Below are 16,781 nucleotides of genomic sequence, written 5' to 3'. Positions count from 1 at the left end.
TATAAATTATATTCTTTTTCCTCACCCTACATTATTTCTTTAGTCTAGTGGTTGGCAAACTTTTTCTGTTTGCCAGAATAACTCAGAATAACTCTCCCATTATGCCAAAAAGGCAGTCAGGGTCAACACATGAATATGTGGACACGGCTGCGTCCTGATAAGGAGTAAAATAAGTGACAGGCTGGATTTTTCCCATGGGCCTTCATTTGCTTAACACCTAAATTATTTTGCCTCTACCCAATACATTAATTAAGTCTTTGATTGAGTCAACAGAAAAGTCATAAAACATTTTTGCATAGAAAAATGCATCATGACTTTTCCAACAAAAAGCTATTTTCCTAAATGGTCTGAATGTTTTCATCTTCATGATTTTGACTTTTTAAAATGATCATTGCTACAAAATGTCACATGCTTATGGAATCCCTCAATAACACTGCCAATAAAAGCAAAATCTCTGCCAAAAAGTTGTAATAAGCATTTTAGATATTCATTTTTATTTTTATTTTGAGACAGTTTCAATGATACCACTGTCTAGAGAGGTCTTTTTGGAACATAATCCCCTTCAGTAACACAATAGGAGTCATTATTATATGTGAAAAAAAAAAATCCTTTCCAGTGATAGTTAAGAGAACAGTGTTTGGTGGGGCCAGCAGGTGGTATGGTGGTTAACGGTGCTGGACTCCCACATGGCCAATCAAAGTTCGAGTCCTGGATCTGGCAACTTACTTTCTCGCTTTCTCTCTCTCTCTTTCTCTCTCTCTCTCTCTGTCCCTCTCTGGTCAAATTAAAAATAAATAAATAAAGTTCAATAAAATAATTCTAAGAAAAAAGAGGACATTTTTTGGAAAAGCTCATTCATACATAAAGTATATTTTCTTCTCATGTTTATTGAGTTTGAGTATTGAGTAACACTAAAGGAAAGTATGCAATTAGTAAATTTGTTGGAAAAGAGATTACGGTAGTCATCAGGCTTGTCATCAAACATCCTCGTTCTTCTGAGTATACAATAGGATGCGTTCCCCAAAATCCACTTTTGAGCTGGTTTTGCCAATGTCCTGTGAGTGAAAACAATGCATATGCCTGTATGAGGGTGTGCAGATGTTCTCTGCTGTCCTCCCTAAGCCACAGTGATTAAGGAAGGACCTAGAAAGATGGAGCACCAACCACAGAGATCTCTAAGAAAACACAATAAATAGAGCCCTCTTGTCTACTCACAATGGACAGTCAGTGTGAAGAAGAAAAAAACCTTCACTTTGTAATGCCAACAAGATGCGAGGGCTGCTTATTACAGAAAATACGTTGATGTATCTTAACTAATATAAAGACATAGATTTTTTAAAAGGTAGATCGGAAACAGGTTTGCAATAATAATTTTTATTATACTCAGCTAACAGTAATTGTCACCTCAAAGTCACACATGTTATTTATGATCACATGTTGGATTATCTATATATGATTAAAATTACCAGTCTATTCATTTCTTTAAATTCAAGTGCAAATTAACTAGGAAAGAAATTATTAGGTCTTCAGGAAGTCATGACCTATTTTTCTATTCAGAAATACATCATGACTTTATCTATGGACCCAATAGTAATTCTGACACGGCCTTGTGGGAATAACTGGTTTGGGACTGAACTTGGTATATGTAAAATATGTTTAACAAAACCTTAAGATTTATGAAAGCAAACATATGTTTTATAAGAATTAAAATGTATAGTTTAAAGTTTAAAAAATCTGTTTTCTTTTTTTGTAAATATTATTGGCATAATTGTGCAAAAAATAATATTTTCTCTAATCTAATAAGAGTAAAAATTACTCTAATAATAAAGTTACTTTACTCTAAATTAGTGGACTGTCATTTTGTATACAAATTATTTCCACATATGTAATCTTATGTGAGATTATGCAATCTCACATCAACCCTGATCGTGAGAAATGCTTAATAAATGAGAAAAATTAAGGATAACATAACAGTGATTCATCAAAAAATGCAACCCTAACCAGTAACAAAGACAAAAGACTGAAAATACACTTTCTGAAATGAAATCTGATGTTTCTTTCATTGTATCACTCCTTTGAAAAAATTGGGAGAAATATTTTCATTCTAAAGAGCTAAGTAAAACTATTCTATATAAATATATAGAGCACATTATTTAGTTGTGATAGAAATTAGAAGGTCATGTCTACATTGTTTGCATCAAATAAATATAAAATTTCATCATGTTGTCAACAAGTATCACTAAAATTATCTATTGAAACATGCACTCCCCCCCCCATTAAAAAAAATTACCAGAAAGTGCTTGTGCTTGCCAGGGATAAAGAGACAGAGAGAGAGAGAAAATGAGAAAGCACCCTCCATGGGGCCTGGTCGAGCATTAATCTCTGCTCCTCTTTCTCACCCTCCTTTTCAGATTTTGGGCACACATGCACACATGTCCATTGTGTTTCTAAAGCTTACGGGTCCAGGAATCAAACTGCTTGATCAGCCATGGGAGATACAGCCACCTTAACCACCAGGGCATGGGCTGGCCCAAAACATGCATTCTTTAAACAGGAGTTATTTAGGCAGATTATGATTTATTTCATATGCCTCATAACACCATAATTTATAATAAGGAATATATATTTAGGTATTTGTCCTCAATTCCTAAAATGGAGTTCCTAAAACCCTTGCAATTTCCTGAGCAGTAGGAGTTCTAAGAGAATCTTTCATTTTAATATTTAGTATTACTGTTGTCTGAGCTCCTAATCGCTTGGAATTTCCTGGGTGATAGGAATATCTTTTGCTCAAATGATTTGTTGGGTTCCAGATGAGAAATAGTCACCAGAAAGACCAAGCCAAGATTAGAATTTTGAAACTTTCCCCTTTATCTCTCATCCTCCAGGAAGGCAAAAGAGTTAACTGACTTAATGATCAATCATACCAAAATAATGGAGCATCGGTAGAAAGCCCTGATATATAGGGTTTGAAGGGCTTCCAGGCTGCTAAACAGGGTAATATGCAGAGGGTGGCATGCCTGGAGAGGATATGGAACCTCAGTGCCCCTTCCCACATATCTTGCCCTGTGTATCTCTTTATGCGGTGTTCATCTGTACCCTATGTGATATCCATTATAATACACTGGAAAAACAGGCCAGCCCACATGTCCATAGTGGTTAAGGCGTTGGACTTCCACATGGCTCATCATGGTTCATGTCCCAGACCCAGCGGCTTGAAACGCATACTGGGTGCATGTGCATGCATGCCCCAAATCCCAAGAGGAGAATGGAGGAGAAAAGATTGGGGTGTGGTTGTCCCCTCTGGGGGTTAATTTCTCACTTTCTATCTCTCTATCTCCAGTGGGCACATATGCCCTGTAGCAAAAATCTCTCAAGAAAAAGGAAAACATAAACTGTCTCCTTGAGTTCTGTGAGCTAGTCACACAAATGATCAAATCCTAGGAGGAAATTCCCAATTTACAGACAATTGGTCAGAAATTCCAGAGGTGTCCACTAGAGAACTCCTTAGTGTGTGGGGTGGGAAACACTCCATACATCTGGTGTCAGAAATGATTTGTGTTGGAACCAGCAGTTAGCGTAATGGCTATGTTGCTGGACTCCCATGTAGTCGACCACAGTTCGCATCCCGGACCTGGTGGCTTAAAACACACTGGGTGTGTGTGCATGCGTGCCCAAGATCCTGAGAGGAGAACAGAGGAGAAGGGTTTGCAGCGTGGCCATCCCCCCTGGGGGGGGATTTCTCGCTTTCTGTCTCCCTGTCTCTCTCTGTCTGGCTGGCGAATGCACGTGCCCAATAGCAAAAACCTCTCCAAAAAATAATAAATAAATAAAAAATAAAAAGAAATGATCTGTGTTGAGTGGTGAGAGTATAGAGGGAGAGAACAATTTGTGATTTTTCTTTTACACCTCTTCTTTCCTTTTTACTTCTTGCTCTTGCCTTTGGGAATTTCACTCTTTGTATCTTTGATAAGGGAAACTTAAGCCTAGAAGACAGAGGTATGACACATCAACTAAACATGGCCATTTGTTTATTGTTTTTGTTTTAAAAATAACTTTGGAGCCCAGCTGTGGTGGTGCACAGACAGTATCTCCACTTGGGGAGCTGGAGGCCAGGTTTGGTTCCTGAGCCAACCTTACCACACTGGGCATGGCTGTGTACACCTTTAATCTTAACCAATAGGGAAGTTGAGATAGAAAAAAGTCAAGGCACAGCAACATCCTATCAAAAATACCTATCCTGGGCTGGTTCCATGGTGCAGTGGTATGAGCTGCTCAAAAGAAGCTGGAACTCAGATGGTTTGAATCCTTGGTCTGGTCAGCTTGAAACACACCAGACACACATGCAAATGCCCAAGAGCCAATGGGCTAGAAGATAGTGGACAAAGGGGGATCACATCGTGACCAGACCCCATGGAAGGTGCTCATCTCTCTCCATCTCACTCACTCTCTCACACTCATGTGTGTACACATGTGCTGTATCATGAATAAAGAAAAACATTTAAAGGTATCTACCTTTGTCTCTCTCCATTTTCCCTCTCTCTCTCCCTCTTTTATGAAAGAAAAAAAATAATAAAGTTGAAAAGGGAGGGAATTTAAGATACATAATTAATAAGCATTTGTACCAACCATTGTACATTTGACTTGTAATGATTTATATTATCATTATTCCTCCCAAGTGCTAGGTTAGAATCAAGAGTTGGCTCCACAGAATTCTTTTCCATTTAGAACTAGTCATATCAGTCTTGAACTTTGTGTGTACAAAAACCACAATTCTTAAGCATGATCCTCATTTGGCGCAGGTACTTCTTCTATAAACATCATGGAATATTTACAGTATCATGAAGATAACAATGTCAATTTTCCAAAAGTAATGTTGCACAAGTCTAAAAACTAAAAAAAAAATTGGGGAAAAAATAAATATGTAGGATAATTACTAGCTGAAAGTAGACAGGCCTGGACAAATGTTATTACATTCCCTCCTTATTGAATGAAACACTTGAGACACTTACAGAGTATTTTTCTGTTAGTCATCTCACCTAGCTTCAACCACACTCAAGCAACACTTGCATATCTAGTGGTCAGTCAGCCAGATGTCCTACAAAAATCTATAATCTAGGACAAATAGAACTATATTTTAGAAGTTAGGAAGGGGGGAAGAGAAGAAAAATAACTCCTATATTTATTGAGGGCATGAACATTAAGATAATTACTTGTTTCTAATTTATGGGTCATTCAAAATCATGATACTGGAAAAAAATCACAATATTGGATAGTGACTGCTTCTAGAAAATTAAAAATATGTTATCGCAAACTTTTCAAAAATATGCAGAAGTATATTAAATATATGAACCTGAATATACCTAAGAGCTGCCTGACTGTAACACTGATATTCAATGGCCAATCCTCCTCTTGCTGAAATGTGTATTGTTCCGTGTTCTCCTATTTCTACACCAAAATATAGATAGATAGATGGATGATGGATAAAAATTCTGCTTAACTCCTGGGAAAACTATATCTCTAACATTCCCAAATCATTTTTGAATCAGTATAGGATTCTGAGTACTAGGTGTTCTGATTTGAACCTCTTCATCTCTGACTACTGCAACATACATATGCAATGGAAAGAGAAGATAACTAATCTATTTCATTATTGCTTTGGAATTATTTATGCAATAATTCAGTTTTATTGCCTGTCAAAAATAGTTGTCTACTCAGCAAACTTTATAGCATTCCTAAGACCTTTTCTTTGAGACATCTATTTTAACTCCAAAAGTAAATTAGCCTATTTGAAGATTTGAACAGCAGGAACATACATTAACATTCTAAAAATGAGTTTTACTTTTACAAATTCAAGTTGATGGGAAGAATAAGAGAGAATCAAAGACCCGAAACAATTTAATTTCAACTTCTATATTTCAACAATACTAGAATTACATAGTCCATAAAAATAATCATCCATTTTCACAAACAAGGTAAAGAAAAATGCAGTGAGATTGTAGAATCAGAACTGGAAGTCACTTTGTGGGATTATTTGCCTTTTAAGCTGCCCAGACATTAATTTTCCTTTAAGAATGGTCTTACAAAATCTAACACACAGTTCTCTGAGAACATTCAAGAGTCTAGTAAAATGCCACAGAGTTACAAGTACTAAATTAATAAATTAGCACCCAACACCCAAAGTTGAGATGACATCACCTACTGGAAAAAGGCTTACTGTCAAATTCTACACCACTGCTTCAAATCTGTTCATTTCCTAATTCAGGTAATGGCTTTTGTGGTCACAAAGCTGAACAGAAAACACTTAAATTTTTTTTCTCACCCTTTAAAGTTTTATAATTTTCTACTACATCTAAAAAAAGGTACCAGACTCCCTGCTGAAAACAATCATAAGTCTTTACTATTTTCAACATACTCTCTGTACTTCTAAAATTGACTTCTTTTTATCTGAAATTGCTTGCTAAAATTACTCTAAACTTTTCATTTCTTCATGGCGTTTTTGTCGTGTTTGTTTTTCTCATCAATTAAACATTATCTCAAATTGACAAAAATAAAAGTTTGCAATAAATCTGTGATTATTATCATAACAGCTTTAGCAATTCAAGATAGGTCAAAGCAAATTGAAAGCCCAGTGGCTTGCTCAAAATATAAAAACAAATATATATTTAAAAAAAGAAAATCTAGAAACTACATAGCCAGATTAAATCTCTACACTTAAGTGGCAGAAAATACAAGTCCTCTGTAAATGTGAGAACTGTTACTCCCAAGAAGTGATTTTCATTATGGTCTAACAGAATACTCTGGGATCTCAAAGTTGAGGTAGACAATAGTAGTGCCTTTGTTGTCTGCATTCTAAGATGATTAATTGATAAACTTAGGCAAATCCCAAATCCCAACCATGGCACTACAGTTTACTATTCAGTGAGGAAAATCTCATTATTTTAATTAGATTCTATTCATCAATTCATTAATATAGAATCATAAATCACATATAATAGCTTAATATGTGCTTAATATTAATATATTATTTAGTATATAAAAATACATTTGTAAATATGATGTATTTATACGTCACTTAGAGATTTAATCAATGATCAACCACATACATGATGGTCCTATAAGAAGCTTATAGGCTATACAATAAGGTATACGTGTGCAATAGACTACACCGTCTAGGTCTGTTTAAATACTCTCTATGAAAATTGCTTAATGATGTATTTTTCAGACTGTATTTCCATCATTTAGCCACACATTACTGCATATTATAGATAATATATAATATATTCTATAAATGCATATTTTATATATGTACACTATAAAAATACAGTTATATAAAAATAGGTATTATTATTATATATACAACAATAACTGTAAGTAGTCATGTATTATAATATAGTTATATAGCTATTACATATTAGTTATAATATATTTGTTATATATAATATAGCCATATATTAAATATATTATTATTAATATATTGATATTAATTAATATTGTTAACTTTATATTATACATTATGTATTATTATAATATATTTAACACTCAATGTTAATAACTATATTAATATTTAATGTGTTTAATATTAATATATACTTTAATTATCATTTTGACATCTTTAGGTCATAAAATATCTTAGATTTCATCCTAAGCTTGAAATTGACCTCAACATAGAATACTATTTGTCCATCACATCATTTTTGACTACTGCTTTTCTTAGTTTAACTGATCTGTTTACCAACTTTAAAATAACCTAAAATTTAAAACATTAACCCCTTAAGACTCTATTCTAAGAGAAATATATCTCTATCTATAAACTTGTTTCAAAAGAAATCAATCTGTCCACTCTCACCCTCCTCACTGCTACCTCCTTTGTTTAAGTCAACACATCTCTTACCAATTAATATAATAACGTCCTTGATGGGGGGGGGTTGTCTCCACCTAATTTTCTGATCTAGCTCAGTATCCAACAACTCAATTCAATTCTATGGAGACCCAGACCTACAGTTGAGGGCTCAGTCCCACAGTCCATCAGCACCAAAAGGCATGCCTATGGTGCTCAGACTCCTGCCCCACCAGCTCCAAACTCAGGGGTTCCCAAGATCTCTCTGCATGTTGGTAACCCACTAGAAGCATTCTTAGAACCCAGGAAAGTACTTTACTTACCGATAAGTGGTACTCTGGTTTATTATAGAGGATATAATTCAGGACCTGCTAAATGAAATAATTGCATAGGGTATGCATAGGTATATTGGGGAGGGGGCAGAGCCTCCATTTTTCATGCCTTTCCCTGGCACATCACCCCCTCTCCCCCACTGCTCCATGTATTCACCATCCTGGAAGCTCTCCAAACTCCAACACTAATGGGGTTTTATGGAGGTTGTGTTACATAGGCATGATTGATTAAACCATTGGCCATTGGTGACTGAACTCAATCCTAGCCACTTTTCTCTCCCTGGAGGTCTGGGAGTGGGATTAAAATACTAATCCCCTAATCCCAAACTGGCTCCTCTATCAGCCCCCAACCTGAAGCTATCTGAGAGCCCACCAGTAATCACTGCATTAGTACAAACTCAGGTTTGTTTGAAAATAACTGCCTCATTAACATAAACTCAGGTTTATTAATGAGAGCCAAAGACATTCCTATCTCTCAGAAAATGCCAATGGCTTTAGGAGCTCTGTCCCAGGAGCCTGAGATAAAGACCAAAAAAATTTTTGTGTTACACTTTCCAGTCCTCTTGTTCAGCTTTTGTCCTCTGGATGGCAAACAACATCACATCATGCTTCACTCCTGCTTAAATCTTCGGTGTGTCCCTCTGGATTTAGAATGTTACCATAACCAGCCAAGTCCTATGTGCTCTTGTTCCTGCTTACTTTGCTGACCTCACTCTTCTCACCTGCTCTGGTCCCGTGATCCTCCAGGCTCTGCCAGGTGGTCTCATCTGTGCTCCTCAAACATGCCCAAGTCTGCCAAACAAGGATCTTTGCCCAAATTCATCTTTCCACGTTTCTTTACATAACTGATTTCTTTTCATTTTTCAGGTTTCAGCTGAAATATCACTTTCTAAGAGAGTTCTTGAATCAGCCTGCTTAGAACACTCCCACTCCCCGGCTGTACTCTATCATTGTGCATGAACCTGTTTTGTAGATTTATGGCGATCACCATGTTCTTGTTTCTACTGATTAGTCATTAGTCTCTTCAACCCCAATGTGAGCTCAGGAAGGGAGCCTTGCACCCCTGTATTCCTAGTGTGTCTGAATTATAGAATAAACAAACGAACAAACAAAAATTGAGGGAGGAAGAACTATTAATATTAAAATGAAAACACTCCCTAAAATCTTTGCTTTTTAAACACCTGTCTCTTAATAGTATTGACTAGCACTCCTCATGAGTGCTAGTATATACACATCTCACTTTTAATATTGTGACTCCCCTCTTCATTCTGTTAGTCATGAGGACCTATTGATTCTTGCATCTAATTGTTTCAAATATTTTGTCTCACGATTGTCCTTCAACACCAACTCGAATCATTCCAGTCAATACTCACATCCCTCCTCTCTGGGCCACCGCAATGGCTTTTTTGTTGTCTTAGGGGGAGAGAGAGAGAGAGAGGTAAAGCGAGAAAACAAACCTCAAAGTCCAGGACTTGAACCGCAGTCAGCCATGTGAAAGTCCAGTGCTCAACTACCATACGACACACTGGCTCCGCAATGGCCTCTTAATTGCTCTCTCAGTGAGCTGTCAGCTTCCACTTAGCCTCTTTTTGGCACATGCATTTTCGAATGTCACTTTTAACCCTTGACTTCACTTTCCAAAAAAAAATCCATGTTCTATCTCATTATAGTGAGTCCTCAGATTTTTTTCTTTCATATTCAACTCTATTCTCCCTAGCAAAAACAGTCAATATTATTACCCACTGCTCCTTTAAACAATTCCTCCGGGCAACTCAAATACTTATTTCAAGTATGTGTTTACTCCAACGCTTATTTCAAATGCTTAAATTGAGCTCCTTCTTCTCTTTGGATCTTTTTTTAGTGATATCACAGGCTGGGAGGCTTTTTCCCCTCCCTCAGCTGCAACTAAAACATTTTCTTCAAAGCATAGTTCAAATCCAACTTCTCCACGTAAACCTGTCTCCTCAGTTCCAACCACATGTTCTTTCCCATTTTTTATCAATTCTTGTAGCACTTAAGCCATTGTTCCTCGTTACATTTGATGACACAAGACTTACTTGTGTTATTCTTCAGTCATCTCATATATGCAAATCTCATCTCCCAGAGGAGATCCCAAGCAGACTGTGTCCTTACTTCTTGATACCCCGGCAGAGGCAGAAATAACTCTGATCCAACAGGAGCTATGTACGCGGACATGATCTACGTGCTCCTGAGACTGAATCTCTTCAACAACAAACAGCCATTCTAGGTAACCCACAATACCAAACAGACCATATTACCTCCTACCCCAAGTCTTTGCCCTATGACTTCCCGATGCCTGCAATGGTCCCTTTCTACCTTTATTCACCTGGCAAATTCCTAATTCTCTTTCCAGTTTCCACTGGGATGACAACTAATGGGCGTTCCTCACTCATCTGCCTATCCCAGTATCTATGTAGTGTCATATATATCTCTCCATTAAATGCTTTGATTCATGGCACCCCACACAATATACTATAAATGTTTATTGGCTCACTGGTCTCGCTCACTGATCTGTACATAACGTAGAGTCAAGACGCTTATCTTTTATTCTCATAGCAGCAGTGTGATTCTGGTTTTTTTGTTGTTGTTGTATAAGCTAATGAACAAACAAGCTAGTAATGAAATCTGCTGAAGAAGCTAAGACTTTAGCATCATAGATATCAGTGTAGGTTCATCTAATTTCTAATAGCCACAGTTCATACCATTTAGAATGCCTTTTTTTGTTTTCTTTTTTTTTTTTTTTTTTTTTTTTTTTTTTTTTTTGTGGAGGGAGGCTTTTGCTACAGGCACGTGTGCTTGCCAGAAAGACAGAGAGAGACAGAGAGCAAGAAATCACCCCCCCAGGAGGGATGGTCAAGCTGCAATCCCTTCTCCTTCATTCTCTTCTTGGGATCTTGGGCATGCACGCACACACGCTCCTGGCATGAGTTTTAAGCCACCAGGTCTGAGACTCAAACCACGGTTGACTACATGAGAGTCTAGCGACATAGCCATTACGCCAACTGCTGGTCCCAGAATGCCTTCCTGTTTTTAATCGCAAAAATAATTATTAAGCACTTGCTATATGTCAAGCACTGGGGATACAGAAAATATCTCAATGGTTTAAAATCTTTATAGAATTTGTCTCTTACCAAGACAGACAGACAAGAGATGAAGGCTTTTGTTCTGAGTTGGAAACCATGGAAGAATTCTGAGCAGGTTTCTGCAATGATGTAACACGAGATGATGCCAGTTTGGTTCAAAAATGGTAGGAAATGTGAATGGTAATTAGTGGTTAAAATATGGATCGAATTTAAAGGCAGGACCAACAGAATATGCTGATGAGTTGGAAGTGGGATATGAGAGAAAAATACAAAAAGCAGACAAGGGTGGATTTCTGTCTATGCAGCTATGCAACAGAATTTGTAGTGGTGTCAAAGGGTATGATTTTGAAAGGAATGTTCAGATATCTTAAGAGATTCTCTAAAATTAGGTTTGAATTTTTTTTGAGAGAGAGGGATTTTTGTTACAGAGTGCATACACTCACTGGAGAGACAGAAAAAGAGAGAGAAAGTGAGAAATCATCCCCTCAGGAGGATAGCCATGCCACAATCCCTTCTCCTCCATTCTTTTCTCAGGGTTTTTGGTATACACACACGTGCACCAGACATGAGTTTCAAGCCTCTAGGTCTAAGATTTGAACAGTGGTTAACCATGTGCAAGTTCAGCAACATAACCATTACACTATCTGCTGGTCCCGGGTCTGAAGTTTTAATATCCTATTTTGTATAACAACTTCCTCTAGGCATATTTCCAATGAATAGTAAGGATCATGTTTGCCTTTTAGAAAAATTGATAAAATTAAATAGAAAGCCTTGGACAACTGCAGTCAACTCAGCTCCATAAAGTCCCACCTGTACCAGGTAGCCTATAAAAGCCACTGCAATTTGTTTTCGAAAACTCTCTCATGTTCTATTTTTAAGTGATTTTGGCAATGTAGACAGTGTGCTAAAGGTTATAATTTCTATGGTTGCTAGGAAAACTAAAACAAAACAAAACAAAATAATACAGCTTATATAATTATTATTATAAATAAGATTAATAATTGTACTATAAATTTTGTAGAATAATGATATGAATGTCAAATGGACTCTATGAAAGAGGCTATATTTTTTACCCTGGCTTACACTGTAATTCTAGTCCAAGGTCAGAAGAAATGGCCTTGACTTTAGGAGTAAAGACCGTGGAGTAGAAAAGGTTCCCATGTGGGTCACTAAGAATGGCTTAATCCATCAAGAGTAAAGCCTGAGATAGAACAGTATGAGATCAGGCTGTCAGGCAGCTACCTAAACAACCTAAATAATCAGCTACTGTACTTGGTGGTTATAATTTGGGGTAAGTCTTGTAATAATGGTTTATTTTTCTCATGCATTGAAGTATATGTCTGCAAAACTTAGTGAATTTGGGGATTCAAAAAATGAGACTGTTTATAAACACAGAATGCAACAGTAAGTCTGTATAATAACTGAGTCTCTTGCAAAATTATTTAGTGGTGGCCATGATGAGTTATGACTTGGACTTTTGAGTTTTCACTGGGCAGAAACAAACCATTCTCATTTAAGTCTGTGAGATTTTTTTCTTTCCAGACTCTAAGTAGTTTACACAATAAGTAGTTATTTTCATAGTAGAAATGGCCAAGATGTCTAAGCCCCAAACTTAACCTGTTATTATGGTTAGAAATCAAGGTTGCCATTCTTCCAGATTTTCACAGCCACACAACTTTTGACCTAACTGATGAAAATGTAAGAATAAATATAGTTTTTCCAGTACTTAACAAAGCAAAAACCAACATGCTATTTATTTAGCTTCCAAGCGATCCAGTGTAAAGAGGCATTATAGTGGATTCATATAAGGACAAGACACTATAAATTCTTATCAAAGGAAGAATTTTAAACAAGAGCTCATCCATAAATTTTCCAAGTTCTCTTAGCACTTTGATAGAAAATATTGATTTGAAAATTTTATAAACATTATTTATCAATGGCATCAACGAATAAAACTGAGAGTTTTACAACCTTAATTACCCCATACGCAGGGATTAGTCCCATAAGGGGAAGTCTCATCAGGAGCATATATTGGAGGGAAGAGCTTCTTTTGCATATATATTTCTCTCACCTGAAACTCCTCCATGACTGTGAGGATTTGATTTCCTTCTTTTTTGTAAAAGCTACGCTTTAAACCCACCTTTAAAAAAAACTCTTTGAACCACCTCTTTCCATGAGCAGGACAGCTATAACCCTTGCTGATCTTCATAGAATAGCAAACATGGTTTTCACTTTAAGTTCTGCAGCTAGACCTTTTGGATAGATTTGGGCACTGAATGACTGACAGAGGACACCCACCTGTACCCATTCTGCTGCCTAGAAGGTACTCAGGATAGGCATGGTCAAACTTAAAAAAGTGATCAGATTCTATTACGTGCCCCTTTCAACATTAGATCAATGTGATTTAAAGGCAAAATGTCAAGGGTCCAAACTTTCATGAATTTTTAAAATCTTTAGAGTTCAGTGTTAACTTTTATACAGTTGTGCAATTGGCAAAATAAATGGTATGAAAAACAAGCCCTGAAGGGACAGGCAGGTATATAACAACAGGCACGATCTCCTGAAATGTAGAGTTAAATTTCACAAATCAAAAGAGGTGATATCAACTAAGAACTTCATAAAAAGAATATTAAAATTGTGTTCAAATCCTTTCTACTGCACTAAAGAAACAAAGATGCAGAAAAATTAAACACCACTCGCCCAAAGGAAGAATTCATCCAAGCCATTTCTTGATATTCATATCCATGAGTCAAATGACTCAACTTTGCTGCTCTGGAGTGTCATATATATTTTAAACTTAGCTCGGTATTCTGAAATGATAGCTAATTCATTTCCATCATTCCTTTGTTCAAACCTTTAAACCCTCTTTTTAAAATCAATTTACTATAATCTAATTTTCTATCTGAAGTAGACCATTGTGATCAACTATTAAAAATTCAAACAAATGAATTTTAGCTCACAAACTGCATTAAAATAAAAAACAAAATAAGTTGTCTCCTACCTATGGTTGTAATAACAGTGCCAGCAAAGAAGAAGGAACTTCCCAAATCCCAGTGACTGATTTGATTGGAGGTGTTTCCTAAAGGTATAATCCCTGCATTTATTGCTGCCACTATTTGCTGCAAGTTTAAAAAGAAATTTATCAGTACACATGAATTACACAGAGGAAGCAAACAGCATATATTTCACCCCAAAAATGACTAATTCAACAAAGAGAATCAACTCTTAGTTATTGCTATTCTATTCAAAATGCACACTATAGATGAAAACTTTATAGTAAAGAATTTAACAAGTTAATTTGCATTAAATTATAAGAAATTTGCATCTGCTATAAAGTGAATGAATCTGCATGAACTTTATTTGTACCAATATGCATCCATATCATCATCCATTCACATATTTAGAGACTTATTTGAATTAACTAAATATAACAATGTTCTCTAGTAAATACCACAGAGAGAAAAATGTCAGATGGCAATTTAAAGAATATATTATAGCTTCATCCAAAACCAAAAATCCAAGTGTTAATTATTTCAAATGTTTCACATATGTATCTAAGCCTGAGTTGTCTATAACAGTAAAAAGCATATATCAAAAAATACAAGACAGGCTAAGACAACAAAAAAGTAATAGCAATTGACTCTCAAGCTTATGCTGGTCCATTTAGATTTAGATTCTTAGAATGCCTACATTTTTTTTTTTTTTTGAGAGGTTTCTGCTATAGGGCACGTGCGCTCGTCAGACAGACAGAGACAGAGAGACAGAAAGCGAGAAATCACCCCCCAGGGGGGATGGCCACGCCACCATCCCTTCTCCATTCTCCTCTCGGGATCTTGGGCACGCACGCATACGTGCCTGGCGTGAGTTTTTAAGCCACCAGGTCCGGGATGCGAACCGCGGTCGACTACATGGGAGTCCAGCGACATAGCCATTATGCTAACTGCTGGTCCCAGAATTCCTACATATTTTTATGAAGTCTATGGTGATGAAAATCACTGAAGATCTGTACATGATGATTAGTCAATGATATAAGGATCACCAGGACCTGGCTTCTGCCTTGAGCAGTAAGAAGAGATAGAAAGAAGACACTATAATCCTTTCAGCCATCAGATGTTGGGGGTGGAGGAGGTGACGTGGATGTATAAGAGATAAGAGAAAATGTTAGGAGAAAATGTATATGGAAAGGGAGACATAGATTAGATGACCAGGTGTTTCTGTTCGAGATACAGTTTATCAATTTATTTTCAAATTTTAAACTTGGAAGAACTATCACTTGATCAGTAAGAAAATGAAAGACTAAGAGAAGAAAAGTAAAAAGGTTGTATAGTTTACTGGCAAATGCACAATAAGTACACTCTGAAATTGGAAGTACCCATGGAAGTCACTGTAAATAGAGCAGGTAACCTAGAGCTACAAGGTATTATGAAATCTCATTTCAAAGCTAACTATTACAATATTTGCCTGACTTGTCTTATGCCATAAATTAAAGTGCTAATAGTTGTATGTAAAGTCAATTTAATTATATTCTTTTTATTTTTTTTACTAATGACATATGTCCATTACCTAAAAAAAAATTAGAAAAATTACAGAAAGGCATAAGGAGAATAATAAAATGAGCCATAATTCCAGAATCCAGAGAGAAACATTGTTAATGTATTATAGAATCTAATCTTGGTAGCTTGACATACTTTTTACGTAGTTGGATTTATGAAATATGTGAAATGTTGTATTTGCTGTTTACTTAAAATTATTCTGTACAATTTTTCCTTGCATTTACCATATTGATTTAATCATTGCTCAGTATGTAGGTGTATATGCTATTTTAAAGTTTGTCTTATTATAACACTTGCTGTTATGAACATATTTGTGCATAAATATTTCTCATCTCTGAAAATTTCCTCAGAAGAGATTGCTAGAAATAAACTTGCCACATTAAAGATTATGAATATTTTAAACTACTTGTTGTGTAGTGGCAAATAGTTATTGCAGAATGTTGTTTTGGTTTACAACTACCCCTAGCAATGTACGAATGCTTAGCAATACTGTTTGTATTAATGACATTTTAACTTTACTGAAGTTATTAAAATTGTTTACATTTATATACACTTTATTATGAGTGATAATGGACAATAATGCTTTCTGCATCCTGTATTAAATATCCTATAGTTACATATATATGCACAGCACACAATAAAGCTAGTTTTGAAACAAATGATTTTATTTATCTGATTATCTGTTTTAGCTTTAATAACAAATAAGGCAGATCTCCCTTCATTACCTTTCTTTTAAAAAAATGTTCTTTGCTGGACCAGCAGATGGTGTAATGGTTGTTGCTAGACTCCTGCAGGACCAAATGTGGTTTGAGTCCCGGATCCGGTAGCTTGAAAGTCACACTGGGTACATGTGCATGTGTGCCCAAAATCCCAAAAGGAGAATGGAAGAGAAGGGATTGTGGTGTGGTCGTTGGTCGTTGCCTGGGGGGGGGGGGTGTGATTTCTTGCTTTCTGT

General features: G+C 36.1%; 1 protein-coding gene across 3 annotated transcripts in view; it reads right to left on the bottom strand.

Annotated features, from left to right (window-relative positions):
• KCNK2 (potassium two pore domain channel subfamily K member 2) overlaps positions 1-16,781 on the bottom strand; it is a 209,670-nt gene that overhangs the window by 69,353 nt on the left and 123,536 nt on the right. For all 3 annotated transcript variants that reach the window (XM_006155832.3, XM_027774714.1, XM_006155830.3), the window contains one exon: positions 14,275-14,392. In XM_006155832.3, the coding sequence (XP_006155894.1) occupies positions 14,275-14,392 (118 nt within the window). The remainder of the gene's footprint in view (positions 1-14,274; positions 14,393-16,781) is intronic.

The sequence above is a fragment of the Tupaia chinensis genome, unplaced genomic scaffold, assembly GCF_000334495.1.
Source record: "Tupaia chinensis unplaced genomic scaffold, TupChi_1.0 Scaffold000473_1, whole genome shotgun sequence".
NCBI classification, from domain to species: Eukaryota; Metazoa; Chordata; class Mammalia; order Scandentia; family Tupaiidae; genus Tupaia; species Tupaia belangeri.
This window is presented reverse-complemented; position numbering and strand designations above follow the sequence as displayed.